The 21,896-nt window shown below is 40.0% G+C and overlaps 1 protein-coding gene across 2 annotated transcripts in view; it reads left to right on the top strand.

Moving 5' to 3' along the window:
* Window positions 1–21,896, top strand: part of FRMD4B (FERM domain containing 4B) — a 129,858-nt gene that overhangs the window by 101,081 nt on the left and 6,881 nt on the right. For both annotated transcript variants that reach the window (XM_024123922.1, XM_028478635.2), the window contains 11 exons: window positions 1,852–1,928; window positions 3,480–3,618; window positions 4,099–4,240; window positions 5,137–5,270; window positions 5,367–5,486; window positions 6,656–6,884; window positions 9,376–9,432; window positions 11,069–11,216; window positions 14,773–14,892; window positions 16,069–16,880; window positions 20,840–20,972. In XM_024123922.1, the coding sequence (XP_023979690.1) occupies window positions 1,852–1,928; window positions 3,480–3,618; window positions 4,099–4,240; window positions 5,137–5,270; window positions 5,367–5,486; window positions 6,656–6,884; window positions 9,376–9,432; window positions 11,069–11,216; window positions 14,773–14,892; window positions 16,069–16,880; window positions 20,840–20,972 (2,111 nt within the window). The remainder of the gene's footprint in view (window positions 1–1,851; window positions 1,929–3,479; window positions 3,619–4,098; window positions 4,241–5,136; window positions 5,271–5,366; window positions 5,487–6,655; window positions 6,885–9,375; window positions 9,433–11,068; window positions 11,217–14,772; window positions 14,893–16,068; window positions 16,881–20,839; window positions 20,973–21,896) is intronic.

The following is a 21,896-nucleotide window of genomic DNA, read 5'->3' on the forward strand; positions in this document are numbered from 1 at the left end:
GTAAGTGATAAGAGGGGGAGGTGGCGGCTTTCAGAGATCAGGTTTCAAGTCTGGCCCTGGTTTTATGTGTGTGGGAATGGACGCAAAGGAAAACACAGCTGAGCGGCATTGTGGCTCTTCCTGTCAAACCTGTTCGCGTCCAGGGTGAGTAAAACGGGGGAGCAATGTCTCCCTCACCCAGCCTCTAGTGAAGTTTATGCCTGGATTCAAAGCAGCTTACTTCCCAGGAAGCAACCATCTGAATCTACCCTGTACCCCATTTGAAAATTGTGTCTCTGTCCTGGGAAAATCTGCTAGAGAGAACTTGGCTGTCCTCTTCCTGATCAAAGAAGGAGTGGAACTGGGGTGATGTCACTCGGTGGAGTTACTGATGTCAGTAGGGTGTCAGCCGTGGGAGGCTCGGTTTGTGAAATTGAGTTACACCTAAGTGTCTTAAGAAACTCCTCTATTCAGAACTCACCGGAGCTGCCCGGCGGGACGCGGGGGGAGGGAGAGAGCACCTCGGACTTTTCCTTCCCATTTCTGTCCCACTTGTGGAACCTTGGGATTAAAAGAAATGAAAGCCTCAAACCTATGGACATTTTAGAAAATCGGTATGTAGCTTTAAACTCTCACAAATTCCTCTTTCTACCTGGGTGATGGTTGTAGTTACAGACACCATGTGTTCAGACCATGAAGGGCTGTGTTCTTAGTGGGTGCTGGCTTATTTTACTCCGTTTGGGACTGGGGGTCCAGTTGGAAAACGTCTGTCTTCCAGCTATATGTGCACAGGAACCTTTAGTTCGTGCTGTTCCTCTACATGAGGTTTACATGTTGATGAAAAGTCTTGGTTCCCGTACCCCAGGAAATGGTTTTGCTGATCATGCATTGCAGAGACGTTACTATCTTGATGATTGAATTGCTTTTTGAAGAGTCTCTGGACATAATTTAAAAATCCAGCCAAAGTCTAATAATGGAATGAAATCGCTGTGCTAATATTTCTCTGGTCATCAAGACTGGGATGGAGAAAAGAAATTCAACTATGAACTCAAAGTTAAAAGGACAAGCAGGGGCTCAGGTTAACGTGAGGGGTTGGGAATGAACCCAGAAAATGCAGCAGGGCACACTCAGTTCTGTGAATGAGCTGCTTTTCACAAGTTATTTAGATTTCAGATGCCCACTGCCAGTAAGTAAGTTCTGTTTCTCCCAACCGACTGGCAGATAACACCCGGTGTAGCATTAGAATGTCAACAGTAGAAATGGGTTCTATTTACAAAAGCTGGAGGCTCTAGCTCAGAAACCAAGAGGTCAGTGTCAGCGTTCACTCCCACCCTACCCTGCCTCCTATTTCTAGCGCTCAGTTTCTGTCCCATTTAGAGGAACTCCTGTAGGCGGGGAAACTGGTCTCTCGGAGAATCACCCCTGCTTGGGGTTCCATTTTACTTTCACTTTGCATTCTTTTGAGTTTAATCTGTGGTCTTGTTGAGACATCCCTTTGAGTTTCTTTCCATTTAAATATGAAGTCAACGTCTTTGATCAGAAGACGTGGGCTTACTGGAATCTACGATTTCCTTACCCTCTTATTTAGTTGAGTCAGAGGAAAAATAGTATGCATGTTCCCCACAGTTGCCTGGTTTTATTGTTCAGGGAAGATTGATGAGGTGAAGATTACCATCAGAAAAAGGTTTCAGGTCATAGTTGGTTTGTAAAAAGACTGCATTACATATCCGTGCCTAATCTTAGTGCTTAATTCTTAATCTTAATTCTCAGTCTTAATTCTTGATTTTTTTCATTATTAAGCTGATTTGTAGATTTAGTAAAAGTTAACATTAATTAAAGCTGTGTGGCTTTTCTGTTTTCTTCATTTCTTAGTTATTCCAATGGAAACAGCTGGAGAACTTATATTTCCGTGAGAAAAAGTTTGCTGTGGAAGTTCACGATCCACGGAGGTGAGGCTCACAGACTTTTTTCTGTGTGAGCCTGCTGACTCTCCAGATATGCTGCTGTGAATATTCACGTGCACGTGTTTTCATTTCTCTTGGGTATATATCTACGATTGGAATTGCTTGATCAAATGGTAACTCTTTCTTTAACCTTTTGAGGAACTGCCAGATGGTTTTCCAAAGAGGCTACACCCTTTTACGTTCCCACCAGCAATGTGCATGGTTTCATTTTCTCCACATTCTCCCTAACACTTGTTATTTTTAGGGGTGGGTGTGTGTGTGTGTGGTGGGGGGGGAATAGCCATCCTGGTGGTGTGCAGTGATAAGCTCATACTGCTTTGAATTTGCATATGCTGAGCATCTTTTCACGGGCTCATTGGCCGCTTGTATATCTACTTTAGAGAAATGTCTATTCGGATCCTTTGCTCATTTTCAAGTTTGGTATTCTTGGTCGCTTAAATAAAAACTTGCTAAATTATCTACATGAATTGAAGTCAGGATGTAGGCTCTCCAAGTTCCTCAGAGGAATTCCTTATCGGCCCTCAGCGGTTGCTTTTCAGATAAGTTTATGGATATTTGGAGGTCTGAGGGATGGAGGAAACAGCCGTGACAAAAAGATGACCCAAAGAGATAAGGCAAATTCCTACAGGGAACATTGGTGCCCTTCTCCCACCCCCACCCCTACTCAGTGTCTGCTTTCCCCCCATCTTTCTCTCTCTTGCTATCTCCTTACTCTGACCCTCTCTCCTCTTTTCATCTGGTGCATAAGCAGTACTCTGGACCAGTTTTGGACATGCATAATATTATTATGTTCATCATCTGATAGTGCCAGAGCCAGACAATTCTACCTAGACCTGAGATGCTCTCTTACCTTACGGTGCTGATCCCGCAGATCCTGGTTGCTTTGTCTTTAAAATATTATCACATTTATTCCCGCCTTCTTATGATGATCGCACATCCTATGGTCTTTAACTAAATGTTTTTATTACGGCCTTTAATGTGGCTAATTCTCATCTGCTTTTTAAAACATATTTAATTTCTATTATTTCCAATATCATGCTTCTATACAGAATGCAGAATGTATGTATTTATGCACATGACCATACTAGACTTAGATTTTTCTAAAATATTATACGGTTGGTATATTAGTTAGTAATCATTTTCCTTTTTAAATTAATTAATTTATTTTTTAATTTTTATTTTATATTGGAGTATAGTTGATTAACAATGTTGCATGAGTTTCAGGTGTACAGCAAAGTGATTCAGTTATACATATACACATATCTGTTCTTTTTCAGATTCTCTTCCCATTTTCTCATCTGCTTTTGAGTGTGTGAATGTGTTGTTTGATATGCTGCTATTACAGAGAGCTGTTACCCAGGTGGGATTGGTTTTCTCATAAAGGAGAAAATCAGAAGCTTGGCCCCTGACAGCGAAAGAGTATGGCAGAGCCAAAACAATTAAGGGGAAGCTTTGTTACAACATTACCCACTGGGTACATTTTATGTTGTGCTGGGCCAGAGACAGATCTTTTGAGTGCTTTCTTTAATCTTTCAGGATTTCGGTATCCAGAAGAACCTTTGGGCAAAGTGGCCTCTTTGTGCAAACGTGGTATGCGAACTCTTCTCTCATCAAGTCCAGCTGGGTAATGGCAATTAGTCAGCATCAGTTTTACTTGGACCGGAAGCAAAGCAAAGTAAGTAACTAGAAGCATTTCTATAAGGACGAAGTCCTGTCCCTCATTGGCTTTGTGTTCTCAAGAGAAGCTTTCTCAGAAAAGATGCAAGCACATGGGTTTTTGTTCCTCGAGTTTTGTTTTTTTAAGCTTTACTACCAATTGTTTTAATTTTTCTTACATTTAAAAAAACGGGCAACGTATAACCTGATCTGAAAACTGTAAGATTTGCCAACTTTTTGGCATGCCTGTGTGTGTGTACACTCAGGATGTTTTAATGTTAATGATTGAACTATGCCATGAGAAAGAATCATGCCTAGTAAGTAAAACATTTTAACTGCAAAGCTGAAATCTTATATTTTTGTTCTGAAAAATATCACTTTTGTATATAAAAATTCTATATTGTCCTCTGTGTTGACATTTTTATTCCATAGTAACTGAATTGCTTTATTAATTTGAAATAGGTTTAACTGAATGAATTCCATTTCAATGTTATATTAGGCAAAAATTCCTTCAGCCAGGAGTTTAGACGATATTGCAATGGATTTGACTGAGACGGGAACACCAAGGGTCTCCAAAATGGTGACACTAGAGGCAAAAAGTCAGTTCATCATGGCAAGCAATGGCAGTTTAATCTCCTCAGGTAATATTTTCGGATTAGAGAGCGTGCAAGCGATCTTTATCTTGTTTCACATTTTTTTGGTTGTAAACCACTTTCAAATGTATCTTTGAACCCATTATTTTGGGAATAAATAAGCATATGCAACCTACAGTATACTGTGGTTTTGAATAAATTTTGAAATTAATTTTTTAAAGAGTATGAAGAAAGGTAAATAGTAAAGTCAGATTGTATTATTAACAGTAGATGCTAAGATAGTGAGTGCCTCAGGGTAGCTTGCAAGAATATATTCTCCCCGTAAGGTTCATAAGCTTTTTCTTTCCCCAGTATGTAGTTTTTGATACAAACAGTTGTCTAATTCTCCATTTAACATAAATTGAACCATGACTACAGCCTTCAAACCCACCTTACCCCCAAAGTGATTTTTGCCCCTAAACCCTTCCTCTGTAGAAATTTTGGATAAGAGTCTCACTAAGTATGCATAACTTCACTAAAAATAATTTCTCATCTAAATCCCATTGTCAGCTTGTGAACCTGAAGCATAGAATATTCCTTTGCCTTGCTTACTTTCTGAAAGAACATTCTAAACAACTATCTCAAGGAACATCTTACCTTCTCTCCTGCTCAGAAAAAATGAATTTCTTCCTTGGGTGTGTCTGAAAAAACTAAGCATTTTATCATTGCTTCTAAAATGACTGGGCCAAAATGCAAAAGGCATATATTATTACCAGGCTCTGTTTGATGCCGAGAAGCATGAGAAAATGTTCTCCAGTTTCCTTTTATTATGTTCAGAAACAAGGAGAAAAGAAATAAACTATTATTAAACATCAGGTTTGGCTTAAAAATCCCTTGTCCTTTAAAAAGGAAGGAAACATGCCTTGTATAAACCTTCTCTGCCCTCCCTCCCATTCCCCCCCCAGGTTCTCAAGACTCGGAAGTCAGTGAGGAGCAAAAGAGAGAGAAAATCCTTGAACTCAAGAAGAAGGAAAAGCTGTTGCAAGAAAAACTTCTGCAAAAAGTTGAAGAGCTTAAGAAGATCTGTTTGCGGGAGGCTGTGAGTGTCTTCTGCTCGTGGGGAGCACTTGAAATCGTGTTTGACAGTTCCAGCCAGGGTCAGTGATCTCCCTCTCGGTTCTGTCCTGTTTTACAGGAGCTCACAGGCAAAATGCCAAAGGAGTATCCACTGAACATAGGTGAGAAACCTCCTCACGTCAGAAGGCGTGTAGGTACCGCATTCAAATTAGATGACAACTTGCTGCCAAGTGAAGAGGTATGAGCACCAGCTCTGAGCGTGTCTATCAACAGGGAGACGGAAATGCTGTCAGCTCAGTGTGGCTGACTTGTTCCTTTGGTTATTGAGTTACTGCTGTACATTTTTATCTCACCAGTTAAAAGTGATCATGGAGACCAAGTTGAATTCTTCGTTTCCCGCACAGTCTAGTTAAAATTGAGTTTTCTCTCTCATGACTTTACCCCCGCCAAACAGAAAGAGCACTAAATGAACTCTAAATGTTTATAAATTGAGAAATAATATTCTAAGAATTAAGTCTTCCAGCACTAGAGTCTCCCACTTAAAACCAAGTAGCCTTTGGCAAATCGTTGACCCTCTGTGAAGTCTCAATTCTTGGGTTTTCTCATCAATAAAATGGGGGTCCTGATTGTTCTTCCCTCTGAGGGATGCAAGGAGTATTCAGTGAGATAACACATGTATAGCACTTGGGTATAATAAAGTTAAAAGATTGGTTAGCCAATATAGAGGGTACTTTCTCATCTGCATGACATCAGACACTATGACCCTACTCGTGTTTCTTGCAGAAGTTTAGCCATGTTGGCTTTAGAAAATGATAGCAGTTTCCATTAATAATAAAGTGAGCATTGCTATTTATTGAGTGTTCACTGGTATACCCAGCTCTGAGCTAAGCAGTGCACATACATTATTTCCTTTAATCTTCACCATACTTTCATAAGGTGGGTGTTATCTCCCTTTTACAAATGAAAAAAAATCCAAGCATTAAAAATTAAGCAATATGTCCAGGGTCATGCAACCAGGAATCACCCAGAAAGAGGAATCAAACCTCAATTTATCTGTTTCTAAAGCTGTACAAGTGAATATAGCATTCTCTGGCTATGAATCTTGGGTGAAGAATCCCTTCTTGAAACATAATGATCTTCATCCAACCAACTGAATGAATGGAAGGCCATTCCCTTCTTTGAAAAGGACAGAGAGTTGGACTATTCAGTTAAAGTAAATGGAGGAGGGAGGTCTTGTCTTCCAGGAAAGTGTGTGAGAATACCTAAGCAGTAAAACTTAGGAGGATTTTCTTCTCAGAGAGCATCTGATTTGAGAACGCATGAGAAAGAGAAATTTTATTATCTAGTACATATCACAGTGACTGTGTGTGTCCGTAAAAATAAAACAGTATCATCATGTAAATGCAGGACCCTGCTTTGCAAGAACTGGAGAGCAATTTCCTTATACAGCAAAAGCTGGTTGAAGCTGCAAAGAAACTTGCCAACGAGCCAGATCTTTGTAAAACTGTGAAGAAAAAACGAAAGCAAGATTACACGGATGCAGTGAAAAAGCTTCAGGAGATTGAAAATGCAATAAATGAATACCGAATTAGATGTGGAAAGAAACCCAGCCAGAAAGCAACAGTTATCTTACCAGGTTAGTAATTAGTAAGGTTTTTTAGAGTCGTGTAAGTCAGTCCTCTTGATGGAATGTACCGTTTCCAAACCAGTTCATTTGGTAAGAGACAAAAGAAAGAACAGGATTAATTATGAGTTTCTTAGGATAAAAATGGTTTGGCATTTCAGTCTTACAAGTATGTTAACTTGGTTTTTAGTGACCTTCTTACTATTGTAATACTATACTATTGCATTGCTTTAATTTTCAGCATGAAAGAGCTTTCATAGCAATATTGGTTCCTAATAAGACGGATTCACCTTTAACTGGCCTGATGTCATGGCAAGAAATACATTTGAAAACACAGGATATTAAGAGAGCTGGGCCCTACCTAGTAGTTTCTCAAAGGTTTTTAATGCAGCAGACCATACATTTTCTTAAGGACCTGTCCAACATATGTGGACAGAAAAGAGCTCTTACAATTATTGTCATTTATGGAGGCTATTTAAAGATACGGGCATATGTCCGTGTTATGTTATGAAATGCAGAAGGCAGAATACAAAATTGTAACCATAACATGGTCCTGACATTGTATAATTATGTACACACAAAGACTGCTTGGGAAAGAGTTCAAAATATTAATAGTTGTAGAATTTCATGTCACTTAATTTTCTTCCTCATTCTCTTCCATATTTTCCAAATTCTCAACATTATATATCTAAAACTTTAATATTCAGGAAACAAGTAAACTGAAAAAAATCTCATTTAGGTCGATTTCAAGTCCAGTTGGCCTTCCATATTTATTAGCACGTTTTTTAGCCTTGATCACTGGTTGAAATACGATTCTATTTCTTTGATTCCAAGACTTTTTTTTTTTTCCCATTTAAACATCTGTGAAATTGGGATAATTCTTCTACTAGATGGAGTGTTACAGTTATGATCGGCAGTACTTTTTCTTTTTTTACTGGGACATCAAGTAATTATACATCTTAGATTTGACAAAATATGGTAATCAGGTTTAAAGTGTACTCGGCTTCAGAGCATATGATTTGCAAAGCAGAGATACGGCTTTTTGGAAAGTGAATGCACGGACATGAACACACGAGTGTGCGTCAACTACAGCTGGGGAATTTAGGATGGCTTTGACTCTGAATGCGAAATCCAGTTGGCCTCGTCAGTGGCCACATTCTGGACCTGCAGAGATGGATGATTAGCAGTGCACTTAACTTTCATAGCCATTTGTTGTGGCCCATTCATCCCCAGCTGTGTAAGATTCAAATGTTATCCTTTTCAGTAACTGACATTTGGGCAGCACTGGTGCCGATGGTTGAGCATCTATCGGGTGGATTTTTTTAAAGCCTGCCTGACAGCTGACTCTACTGGCATTTCGCCTTCAAGCTCTACGGTGTGTCCAATTAAGAGACAGCCCTCCTGGCTCTGATAGAGATTAACATTTGAGACTGGATGTGGAGATTCACTTCATAATGGCTTTGAAGCTTACACTGAGGTGTCGTGTTTGCCTGTAACCTTGCCCATCGTTGACACTGAGTATGGAATGATTTGCCAGAGCACATCAACATCTGAGATATCGCTTTTTGCTAAACCCATTTTGTAACATTTGACGGGCACCAGTAATAATCAGATCATTATGGGCATTTTCAACCGCCAGAGTTCTTTCACCAGAATGCTGTGTTTAGGCAACCAAAGTAGTAAGTATAGCTAACATTTATTGAGCGTTTGTCCTGTGCCAGGAGCTGGGCTAAGGGCTTTACATCTATTACGTCATTTAATGCTCACCAAAGCGCTAAACACTAGGCGCTATTCTTATCCCTGTTGTAGAGATGAGCCAAATGACGCTTGGAGAGATTAAGTAATTTGCCCTGGGTCTCACAGCCAGTAAGTGACAAAACCAGGATGTGAACCCAGGTCTGTCTGTTTCAGTAGTTCTCACTCAGGGGCAGTTTCGCACCCCAGGGAGCATTTGGCAATGTCTGCAGACATGTTTGATTGTCAAAACTGAGGGTGGGGTGGTGCCGGCATCCGGTGGTGGAGGCTGGAGGTCCTACAGTACAAAGGGCAGCACCCACCCTCCTCCACCCCCACCCCGCAACAAAGAATCATCCAGTCCAAAATGTCAATAGGGCCACCCACTGTTAAGAAACCCTGGTCTGATGGAGAAGCTTAAGCACCACAAGTGACCACCACACTCTATCAAGAAAAAGCCCTTCTCTTCAGCGGGGGGCTCAAAAAAATAAATTATCCTAACAGTATAGTAGATTCTCAAAGGACTGTTCTCAAACTCTGTTCCACTATAATAAATAATCCAATGTAATATTTGTACAGTATATAAGATGTTTATACCTTCCGTAGTCAATGAGTTCATTCTTACAATAGTTAATTATTCCTAATGCACTGTAATTAGTTGTGTTTATCTAAATAAAAATAAGATGCACTCCATTGAAAAGGGTTTTATTGAACTATTAGGGGTGTCCAAATGCACCATTATACTAAAGGCAGTTTATTTTATTCACAGAAGACATAATCCCATCAGAAGGTAGCTCCTTGTCTGACACTACCACCTATGATGATCGTAAGTAGCTCCCCCTTTTCAGTTTAAAATGTTATATGTTCTGAAATATTAAGAATATTTTTGAGTTAAATAAAGTCTGTTTATTATTCTTTTGGGAAAAGTAGACAGCTAACTTACATTTATGCAGAATGGCTGGGAATGGGGGATTAGGATTAGCTTCTACACAGGTTAGCTCAGCATTAAATACAGTACCGTACAAATCACGTGACTTCAGGGAATCAGAGTACCATAACTGAGTGAATAGGTATCTTGATAAGGATTTGTAAGGCTCTGTAGGTTTTTTTCCTTAACGTTTGAAGTAACTATGGAGAAGTTGCGTAAGTAATACAGAGTCCTTCACCCAGCTTTGTCTACTGATGACATCTTATATATTTAGTGTCCAATACCAAAACCAGGAAATTAGTGTTGTGTAGGCTACACTACACTACCAGGAAATAATGTAGAGTTTATCACTGTCTACTTATTCCAGTTAAGTTGGAGTTTATTTTTCTTAGGAAGAAACACACATTTTAGAAATTGGGTTACATGTCATTATGTTGGTTTCCTAGAGGTAGACTGTATCTATTGTAATGACCTGTGGTCAACATATTTCATGATGGAATGGATTTCGTATCAAGTGATAGAGTATTTCCTTGTAATCCCTTCCTTGTGCTTAAGCAGAGGAGCTCGCTATCTGTTTGATGTGATTTAAAGAATTTGGGGGAACCACTAACCCCTACTGCTTTATCTTCCCCCAAATGGAAGGGTTCATGAAAGTCTACCATTTCAGAATTCTTCCTTTGAGCTGAGGTTTGATCATGTTTGCCATTCCTCTTTGGAAATAGAAATACCAGTGGGAGACACAACAATTCCCTAATGACTCACCATAAATCAGATTCATCACTTTTAATGATAGGATGAGCGTTTGGTCAGCCAAGGAGGCCTAAGAACGTTAAAAGTAAAGCTGAACAGGGCTTCCCTGGTGACGCAGTGGTTAAGAATCCGCCTGGTAATGCAGGGGACATGGGTTCGAGCCCTGGTCCGGGAAGATCCCACATGCCGCGGAGCAGCTAAGCCTGTGTGCCACAACTACTGAGCCGGTGCACCTAGAGACTGTGCTCCGCAACAAGAGAAGCCACCGCAATGAGAAGCTCGTGCACTGCAATGAAGAGTAGCTCGCTGCAACTAGAGAAAGCCTGCATGCAGCAGTGAAGACCCAACACAGCCAAAAATAAAAAAATGAATAAATAAATAAGACAAATTTAAAAGTAAAGCTGAACAAAACTGATCCAGGCCCACTTTACAGGCCAGCTTCCTCTTGGCCCCTTACACACTGAGGTTTTTCTGTAATATAATTCTAGAGAAGTATAGTATAGTATCACCCATTCCACCTGAGAGATTTATTTGCTCAGCATGCCACCTATTGAGTTGGCATAAGTTGGGTCAGGCCCCCCAAGAACATTCAGTAATTTTTTTCTATTGTATAAAATATAAAAATAAATTTCCTGAAACGTAGGTACTTTTAAAAATATCATCTTTGGAAGACCACTTTGCTCACCAGACAAATCTTCCACTTTCTTTTTTGGGAGGTTTTGGCATGGTATTTGTTTACTTTTTTATTTATCTACTATTCTTTCATTCAATTTACTTATTATAGCCAATGACACCTGTACTCTTGCTGGGCAGCGATCAAGTTCAGTACCTCATTCTCCAAGAATTCTTCCTCCCAAGTCTCTCGGGATTGAGAGAATCCATTTCAGAAAGTCGTCCATCAATGAACAGTTTGTGGATACCAGACAGTCCAGGTAAGAAGTCACATTATCAGTGAGGTGAATGCCTTGCCACTATGAGATCTTTTCTCCAAAATAGTCAACCCATTTTTGCGTTATCCTTTTTATTCTTTCAGAAAGTGTTATCTTGTAAAACCAAAGCATACAAACTAACCCACTTATTTATTGTTGATAACAAGTGGAAGTGTTTTTAAAGAGATCTTTTGAATAGTATTTGGTGTTTCCTTGATTTTAAAGTCTATTTGATTTATATTAAATTATAGGAACATTGATTATAATCTGAATTTGGGTATAGTGTCCAAAGTTCTGTTTCATCACCCACGGTTTCAGGAAACTCATTAAATACCACTCTACCAAACCAAGTGACAGAACTGACTTCTGAACTTTCAAAGGAAATGGGACTTCAGCACATTTTTGGTCTGTAAAGTAGATAATACAACTTCTCAAGTGTCTCAAGTAAATATTATCAGGGCAATAACAACAGGGCAATAACTTTTTAAAAGGTGATAGACCAATTGTTCCCAGAATTTGGCTGCAGGGATCAATACTAGTTGTTTGTTTGTTTGTTTTTTCTACATAGGGCTCAAGATAGGATTACCAACTTTTTACTTTGCCTAATCAGAATGTTCAAACAAACAGCACTACGTTTTTCATGAAAAAAAAAAGGTGACATTTACATATCCAAAATACAGTCATCATTGTAATAATAATAATAATAACAATAATATGAAGTTAACATTTATTGAGCACTTACTATGTGCCAGACACTGTTTGAAGTGTTTTAATATGTATTAATAAATTTAATACTCACAACAATCCTGACTGTATTACTACCATCCTTACCAATTATAGATAAGTACACCGAGGACCAGAAAGCATGAATCACTTGTTGGGTTTGTCAACTAGTAAATGTCAGAATTGGGATTTGAACCTAGGTAGCCTGACTCCAAAGCCTGTGATGTGATTTTAGCCAATATTATATTGCATCTCAGGGAAGATGGAAATTAGTCTCAAAATAAAGGAAGATTATTTATTTATTTATTTGCGGTTCGCGGGCCTCTCACCGTTGTGGCCTCTCCCATTGCGGAGCACAGGCTCCGGACGCGCAGGCTCAGCGGCCACGGCTCACGGGCCCAGCCGCTCCGCGGCATGTGGGATCTTCCCACACGGGGGCACGAACCCCTGTCCCCTGCATTGGCAGGCGGACTCTCAACCTGCGCCACCAGGGAAGCCCCCAGGAAGATTATTTAGATTAAATAATTTTTCACTTATGAAAAGAAAACCCACATTTTGTTATATTTCTAATTTGTCAAAGACCAGTGAAAACTTTTATCTCATATTAGCCCCATCTAAGAACTGGTGCCTTAAACAATAGAGATCCAGGTGTCTAGAGCTGTGCTGTCCAATTTAATTAAAAGTAAATAAAATTTAAAATTCGGTTTCTCAGTCCTACCAGCCACATTTCAAGTCCTAATAGGCACATGTGGCTGATGGCTGATATTGGGTAGCACAGATATAGCACATTTCCGTAATTGAAGAAAGTCCTATCAGATAACCCTGGACAAGTGTGTTTATTATATTAGGGAAAACAAAGCTATTTCAGCAAGAGGAATTATAACTGGGAAAATCATTATCTTAAAAATTATTATGCCTCCATCCCCAATAGCTTAAGATGGGTTTGCTCTTTGATCCAGCAATTTCGCTTTTAGGAATTTTTCCTCTTGAATTAACTACAGGATGCTTATCACAGCATTGTTTATGCTAGTAACAAATGAAAACAGCCCAAATGCTCAACTAGTGGATTGTTTAATTATGGTCAGTCTTTACAGTGGAATACTATAAACTCATTAAAATAACAGTGTAGGTGAGTATTAAGTGACATAAAATGTTAAATCAAATTTTTTAAGTGGGTTTTGAAAGAGAATATACAGTAAGATCTCATTTTCTGTTGTTAAAAGTATAAATGCTTTTTTTAAATTGAAGTATAGTTGTATTACAATGTCGTGTTAGTTTCAGGTGTACAGGAAAGTGATTCAGTTATACATATGTGTGTGTGTGTGTGTGTGTGTGTATTCTTTTTCAGATTCTTTTCCCTTATAGGTTATTACAAAATATGGGGTATAGTTTCCTGTGCTATACAGTAGGTCCTTGTTGGTTATTTATTTTATATATAATAGTGTGTGTATGTTGATCCCAATAAAAGTATAAATGCTTATAAGTATATATGCTTAGTAAAAATATCTGAAAATGTTGAGTGCTCTGACTTATCTGAGGTATCAGATTATGGACATTTAAATGTTTATCTGTATTTTTAAACTTTTTTGCAATGAACTTGACATGCTTTTGTAACAAGTGAAGTGTAATCAAAGTCATTTTTAATTTAAAAATTAACTTCAAATTGTGTTCTCACTGTGCTGGAAAGTGGACAAAGTGATTTAAGGAAGCTGTTAATGACAGTCCACTACCGAAATTCATGCTGCAGCCTCTTTTTGTGTGGCCCATGAGCTAAGCATGGTTTTAGATTTTTGAATATTGGAGGGGAAATCAAAAGCAGTCATATTTTGTGACATAAAAATTGTATGAAATTTTAATTTCAGTGTCCACGGTCAAATTTGATTGGCATGCAGTCACCTCCATTCACATACATATTGTCTACACTGGTCTCTTACTTCAAGGGCAGAGTTGAGTCATTGTGACAGAGATCATCTGGCCCACAAAGCCAAAAATATTTACTGTGAGGCTCTTTACAGAGAAAGGATTTGCTGCCCCTGCTCTCGTTGCTTCCAATCTACTTTATTCAGTACACCCTTTTTTAAAAGTCTTTTAGTTTTTTCCTCCATATTTATGACTCAGCGTCACATCACTTGTGCTTCCCCTAAGACTCATCTAAGATGCACCAGGATACTAAGCCACAAAGACAGTTTTCCCATTTATCTCTTTATGTTCCCATTCCTTCAGTTTCCAGTAAGTTTCCTTCCTTTCTTTTTTTTAATTGAAGTATAGTCGATTTACAATGTTGTGTTAGTTTCACGTGTACAGCAAAGTGATTCAGTTATACCTAGATGTAATTTTTTCAGATTCTGTTCCCTTATAGGTTATTACAAAATATTGAGTATAGTTCCCTGTGCTATACAGGAGGTTTTTGTTGGTTATTTTATTTTTAATTTTTATTTTATTATTATTTTCTTGAATTTTATTTTATTTATCTTTTTATACAGCAGGCTCTTTTTATTTTGTTTTATATTGGAGTAATTTGATTTACAATGTTGTATTAGTTTCAGGTGTACAGCAAAGTGATTCAGTTGTACATATACATATATCTCTTCGTTTTCAGATGTTTTTCCCCTATAGGTTATTACAGAATATTGGGTAGAGCTTCCTGTGCTATACAGTAGGTCCTTGTTGATGATCTATTTTATATATAGTCGTGTGTATTGTTAATCCCAAGCTCCTAATTTATCCCTCCTCCCTCCAGTAAGTTTCTAATCAGCTTATAACAAGTTTGCCAGAAATGTTAGGCAGCTCCTCATTTCCTGAATTCTTTTTTTTTTTTTTTTTTTCACCGTCACAGAGAAATGCAGTCGACACACAGCAGTCCTTACAAAACTCTGGAGAGGCGGCCCCCGGGAGGGCGAAGCGTGCCTACCACACCTGTTCTCACCCGGAACGCTTACAGCAGCAGCCACTTGCAGTAAGAGGGCTTCATTCCAGTTGCTTTCTCTCTGTTGACTTTTGCTTTAAGGTTTTGTTTTACTTCACTGTGGTTTGTTTGTTTTTTAATTTGGCCACGTTGGGTCTTCATTGCTGCGTGCAGTCTTTCTCTAGTTACAGCGAGCAGGGGCTACCCTTCGTTGCGGTGCACGGGCTTCTCATTGTGGTGGCTTCTCTTGTTGCGGAGCACGGGCTCTAGGCGGGCGGGCTTAGTAGTTGTGGCTCGCGGGCTCTAGAGCGCAGGCTCAGTAGTTGTGGCGCATGGGCTTAGTTGCTCCGTGGCATGTGGGATCTTCCCTGACCAGGGCTCGAACCCATGTGCCCAGCATTGGCAGGCGTATTCTTAACCACTGTGCCACCAGGGAAGTCCCTTCACTGTGTTTTTAATCACTTTCTGCAGTGGGACTTTATTTTATGGTTCTACACTTTCTATGCACTTAACGGTTCAAATATGTGAGCCAAGAAAATGTGCTTGAAAATGTACGTGGTTTGGGTAGATACTGGATTTTTTGTGCCTTAATTTTCCCAACTGGACATTACCATTTGTTATTCAATGGTGAGGATGAAGATAATGACAGTAGCAACATTTTGAAGTGTTTACTGAAGGCTGTGCTATTTTATATGCACTATATTATTTAGTCCCCACAACAAGTCTGACTGGAGATACTAGATACTGTTTTTTTCCTCATTTTACAGAGGAGGGAGGGAGATTAGTTAAATATCTTGCCCACATTCATACGGCTGGGAAATGATGGAGCCGTAACTCAACCCGGATGTCTCCAATGTCAAAGCCAGACTCTGTTCCCCAGCAAATGCTGCGTTCACCCTAGTCTGTGTATCCTGTTATCCTGTTGGAAGAAAGAACCCTCCAAAGACATGTGGGATTTTCCTTAGGCTTTGATGTAGGTTATACAGCATCAGTTTATCTTCCCTATTGTCAAGGAAGGATGTGGATTGCCCACTTGACAGAATCGATTTCTTTTCTCATTTTGACCATGTGAACCCAGTGGTTTCTGTTGTGTGTTCAGCTTTGGAAACCTTAAAAATCCTAGTGCAGTTCAGGAGCTATTAAATCATTTGACGTGGTGTCCTTTTCCCTTCCCTCGGTCCTCCTTTCCTTGTTTGTCTTTTACAAGTTTGCTTCCTCCTCTTTCAGACCCGAATCTTCATCTCAGCACTGCCGCCAGCGGAGTGGAAGCCTTGAGTCCCAGTCTCATCTGCTCTCTGAGATGGACCACGATAAGCCATTTCTCTCCCTCTCCAAATCCCAAAGAAGCAGCAGCACAGAAATCCTGGATGACGGGTCTTCCTATACCAGCCAGTCAAGCACAGAGTATTACTGCGTGACACCCGTGGCCGGCCCCTGTTACACCACCCAAACTCTGGACACTCGCTCCAGGGGTCGGAGAAGGTCCAAGAAACAGAACGTTTCGACTTCAAATTCAGGAAGTATGCCCAACCTAGCACAAAAGGATAGTCTGAAGAATGGCGTCTCCTCAAAGAGTCAGGAGCAGCCTTCTTCCAGTTACTACACTGCCGGGTACACGCCGTATGCAGAGTGTGATCTCTATTACAGTGGTGGCTACGTCTACGAGAATGACACTGAAGGACAGTACAGTGTCAATCCTTCCTACCGGTCCTCCGCCCACTATGGATATGACCACCCAAGGGACTACAGCAGGTCGTTTCATGAAGACGAGGTCGACCGGGTGCCCCATAACCCGTATGCAACTCTCCGGCTGCCAAGGAAGGCTGCTGCCAAGTCAGAGCACATCACCAAAAACATCCACAAGGCCTTAGTGGCAGAGCACCTGCGTGGCTGGTACCAACGGGCCTCTGGGCAAAAGGAGCAGGGCCACAGCACGCAGACTAGCTTTGATTCGGACAGGGGATCGCAGAGAAGCCTCGGCTTTGCCGGGCTGCAGGTACCCTGTTCTCCAAGCAGCCGAGCGTCTTCCTACTCTTCAGGTAAGAATACTGCGGAGGCACTTGCTATCCAGATTTCATTTACCTCATGTTCCCCACCTACCCCAGACCACTCCCCTCAAGGGTCACGAGACCAGGACCCAAGGTCAGGAGAGTGGTAGCCATTGGGTAGAGCCACAGATTCAAGTCCAACAAACATTTATTGAGCACCTACTCTGTGTGCTGCCCTGGGTTAGGGGCTTTCATATATTATTATCTTTTCTGGGTCTTCCACTGACAGTCACATCTCTTTAAAGTGTTCAGGGCTTTGAGATGGACAGATACACACTACTATATATAAAATAGATAACCAACAAGGACCTACTGTACAGCACAGGGAACTATACTCAATATTTTGTAATAAACCTATAAGGGAAAAGAATCTGAAAATGAACATTTTATATATATATATATATATATATACACACACACAGACATACCTATATATATATATATATGTATAGTACAGCACAGGGAACTATACTCAATATTTTGTAATAAACCTATAAGGGAAAAGAATCTGAAAATGAACATTTTATATATATATATATATATATATATATACACACACACACAGACATACCTATATATATATATATGTATACGTAAACTGAATCACTGTGCTGTACACCTGAAACTAACAGAACATTGTAAATCAACTATACTTCAGTAAAAATAATTAAGTAAATAAATAAATGTTCAGGGCATTGAGGTTTGATATATTGAGAGAATAGCATAAATCCTTCAGGTAAGCAGAAAACCATTAAGGTTATACATCTTTCCCTGTTCACAACTAGGAATTGGATTATCTAAAGGCAGTTCGTTCCAAGTGCTCAGGTCTCTGTGTAAGGCTTCTAATGAGTCTGATAGGAGGTGGCATTTACTAACCACTGTTCCTGGCAGTGTTCTAAGTACTTTGCAGGTCTTAATTCAGTAATCATATGTATTCCACTTTATGGTTGATTTAAGAGACTTTCAAAGATACTTTGGTTTAGAGGTGTTCTCTTCACATGTTGACTTTGGTCCCTAACTCCACTACTGCTTCTGGAGGATTTACTGCGTACCTCCAGCTGTCCTGGGCATACTTTAAGGAGAGAAATGGGGGCCTAAATGGGCCTAAATGTTCAGCAAACAAGCAGTCATAGATACTGAGGAGACAGTTTCAAGCCAGTTCCTGGTCTGGATGAATTCACAGTCTAGTTGGCAGCCAGAGGAATATATGAAAATTAAGCAATATTACAGCTCTAAGAAATGGATGAATTCTCAAACCACATGAAAAACCGAGGTCATGAGTCTTGCCCGCTCTTTCAAGCATGACACCTTAGTGAGACATAGCTCAGGGATTCCTGAATCATTGTGTGATCTTCGGTGAAAAGTATTCCTTTAAAAGTTTCCTAATGTTGTTGACAAGAGACATCTCCATGGAGATTTCCGTTTGGGTTCTAGTGTTCTCGTATTTGTCCAGGACTTTGGACTTCTGCTTGAACTTTCCCATTTATTACCACATCTAACATATGAAAAGCCTCCTGTAGTTATTTTTTATTTGTGGCTCTGATTAGATAATGCCCTTCTTCCCCTTCATGTTCTGGGTGTTGCATGAGAAACTTTCAGAAACCAAAGAAAGAGGGCTGGGATGCATGTGGATGGTCATCCGGGCACAGCACTGAGGTAATGCCTCTTTAAACAGCGAGGCCAGGGAGAAGCAGGTGTAACTCAGAAACTTCAACATTCCTGGCCGTTGGCTCAGGACTGGGGCAAAGGTGAGAATGGAGATAACACTTCCTGGACCCAGTGTGAGGGTGTGAACCCTGCTGATACCAGCAGGATTTGGCCCCATAGGCCAAAAGGCATCACATTTTAAGGAATTAGATGGATGGAATCAGTGCTCCCAGAATTCCCTTTTGGAATTTTTCTTATTCCTGTCTACATTTTATAGCTACAGAAATGTTTTATAACAGGCACGCATCATTCTCAGAGAGAGATAAGCTTCCGATTATTTGCCGAATTAGTCATGGGTTTTGTAATCTCTTCCAGCCACGTAAAGGCTCTCTGGGTGACTCAGTTTTAGTAGTAAGGACAATCACCATTTATTGGCAACTTACCCTGTGCCACCCGACCTGCTCAGCGCTTTATGTGTGTTTTCCCACTTAACGTATGCAGCAGTTCTATGTAACGAGTGCTGTTGTTGTATGTGTTACTATTATTCTACTCTTGCAGCTGAGGCAGTTCTGACTTAGAGCGTTTAAATGACCCTGCCCGAGCTCCAAAGCTAGTAAGTGGCAGAGTAGGAATTGGGTCACAGCTCAGACATCCTAACCACCACGCCTCTGAGTTACGAAACCTTCCAGGAAGCTTAAAGCGGGAATGTTACATCTTTGAGTCAAAACCTTGTGGCATGCAGGACCACAGATGAGTTTTGAAATGTGTTTGTCCCACACTGTCACATGTGCTTTGTGGGTGTGAGACAGAAGAGGCGGAGGTTGGCCTCCAGGAACAGGAAATGGAGGAGAGCTGGGAGGCTCCAGGAACAGTGTGGGGTTTTTGAGTCTTGGATGACTGGCATGGCATTGTGCAGCCTAGGCATGGAGCAGGACTGGTTTTAGAGACAGGACAGCAAACGCCCAGCGATGAGGCATTCACTGGGTTTTGCTCCCAAATTATGCCCTTGTCTATTTTTTTTTTTTAACCCTTAAAAAAAAATTTTTTTTTAATTGAAGTATAGTTGATTTACAATGTTGTGTTAGTTTCAGGTATAAAGCAAAGTGATTCAGTTACACATGCATATATATATTTATGTTTACATATATATGTGTGTATATATATATTCAGATGCTTTTCCCATATATGTTATTTCAAAATATTGAGTAGAGTTCCCTGTGCTGTACAGTAGGTCCTTGTTGTTTATCTATTTTATACAAAGTAGTGTGTATCTGTTGCCCCGAAGTCCCTAATTTATCCTCCCCACACCTTTCCCCTTGGTAACCAGGTTTGTTTTCGAAGTCTGTGAGTCTGTTTCTGTTTTGTAAATAAGTTCATTTGTATCATTTTTTAGATTCCACATAGAAGTGATAGCATATGATATTTGTCTTTCTCTGTCTTATCATTTTTTTGTTTCCATATAGAAGTGATAGCAAATGATATTTGTCTTTCTCTGTCTGACTGACTTCACTTAGTATGGTAATCTCTAGGTCCATCCATGTTGCTGCAAAGGGCATTATTTCATTCCTTTTTGTGTATGCCCTTGCTTGTTACAGATTAGTCCCTCAGAAGAACTAAATCTCTTCTTCCTGATATCTTTCCTATACTAGTTTCCCTCCCTTACCCCACCCCCAAAACTTCTTTTTTAAAAGGCAAAAATGTGCCTTGATGCTGCTAGTGGCCCAATATTTCCTTTGGCTGGGGAACGGGCAAGTCTCAACAAGTCAACGTATGGAATGCTTTTCCTCTAAAGGTCTCCAAAAACTCAAACTTGTCATCTTGCCTTTACAATTGAGCCTATGAAGCTATCCAGCCACCATAGCCTGACTGGGACACTGGGAAGATTCTTTAAATATATGAGAATTTTTTTCTGGCTTGTCTTTTGGGTTATTTTTTTATAGCATGTCTTTCAATTAACTTTATTCACATTTATAACAATAATGTTATCATTTATTGCTAGGCACAGTGCTAAATAGTTGCACAAATTAGGTTATTTAATCCTGGTATCATCCCTATACAGAATATATTTTTATTATTATCCCCACTTTACAGACAAAGAAACTAAGGCTTAAAGAGCATAAGCTATTGGCCCAATGTCACATGGCCAGTAAGTGACCAAATTGGAATAGGAACTCTGTTGGTTCCAGACATTGGCTTGTAAGTTCTACTCTGCACACAGCTGATTAATGTACATCTAAATGGCCTAAACAATTCTCACTTTGAATAGTCCCACTAATTTTGTCTTTTTTCATTTTTATTTCTAGTGTCTTCTGCAAATGCTTCCGGGAACTGGAGGACCCAGATAACTATAGGGCTATCTGAATACGAGACCCCGGCACATTCTTCCTACACCAGCTGCTATGGCAACATCTATAATCCTTTGCCCTCTCCAGGCAGGTGAGAAAGGCATGCTTAAAAATTTCATTACCCTGTTCCTGGTCTAAAGAATTCAGGAATCCAGTTTTATTTTATGAACGCTAAGTAATCTAGCTCAAGGGTTGGCAAATTATAGTCTAAAACCGGCTGTCACCTATGTTTATAAATAAATTTATATTGGAAAACAGCCATGCTCATTCATTTACATGTTACCTATGGCTGTTTTTGTACTATGAGGGCAGAGCGGAGTAGTTGCAACAGAGATCTTATGGCCGACGAAGCCAAAAATATCTGGCCCTTTAAGAAAAAGCTCGCTGGTGCTCAATCTAGCTCATTCAAATCTGACCCTCTTCTTAAGAGTCCCGTACGTTAAATTTTGTGTCTGAAGGGTTCTTTTTAATTGCTTTACTTGAAACTGTACTATTGATATACCCAGTTAAGATTTTTCTGGAACCTTGCAGGAAAAATATCTCTACCCCAGAAAAGGCTGTTCATACCAAGATTCCTCATAGGCAGTTGGTGGGCTAGATTTCAAACATTTGCTGCCTTTTTGTGTCTAACCCTATGTTCATTAAGAAGCAACAGACGCAGCCAGCTGTCCTGTGTCTGTCATAGTAGTTCTTTGTAAACATTTAGAGGAAATAGACAAGGTCAGTTTGTTAAAATGTGATTATTAAAAAGATTGCAGGGCTTCCCTGGTGGCGCAGTGGTTGAGAGTCCGCCTGCCGATGCAGGGGACACGGGTTCGTGCCCTGTGCGCCCGGAGCCTGTGCTCCGCAACGGGAGAGGCCCGCGTAACGCAAAAAAAAAAAAAAAAAAAAAATAGATTGCAAACTCTGGAGTACGTTTTTCAATTCTTTTTTTTTTTTTTTTTTCGTGTGGTATGCGGCCTCCCTCTGTTTTGGCCTCTCCTGTTGCGGTGCACAGGCTCCGGACGCGCAGGCT

This window comes from Physeter macrocephalus, chromosome 18, assembly GCF_002837175.3.
Source record: "Physeter macrocephalus isolate SW-GA chromosome 18, ASM283717v5, whole genome shotgun sequence".
NCBI lineage: Eukaryota > Metazoa > Chordata > Mammalia > Artiodactyla > Physeteridae > Physeter > Physeter macrocephalus.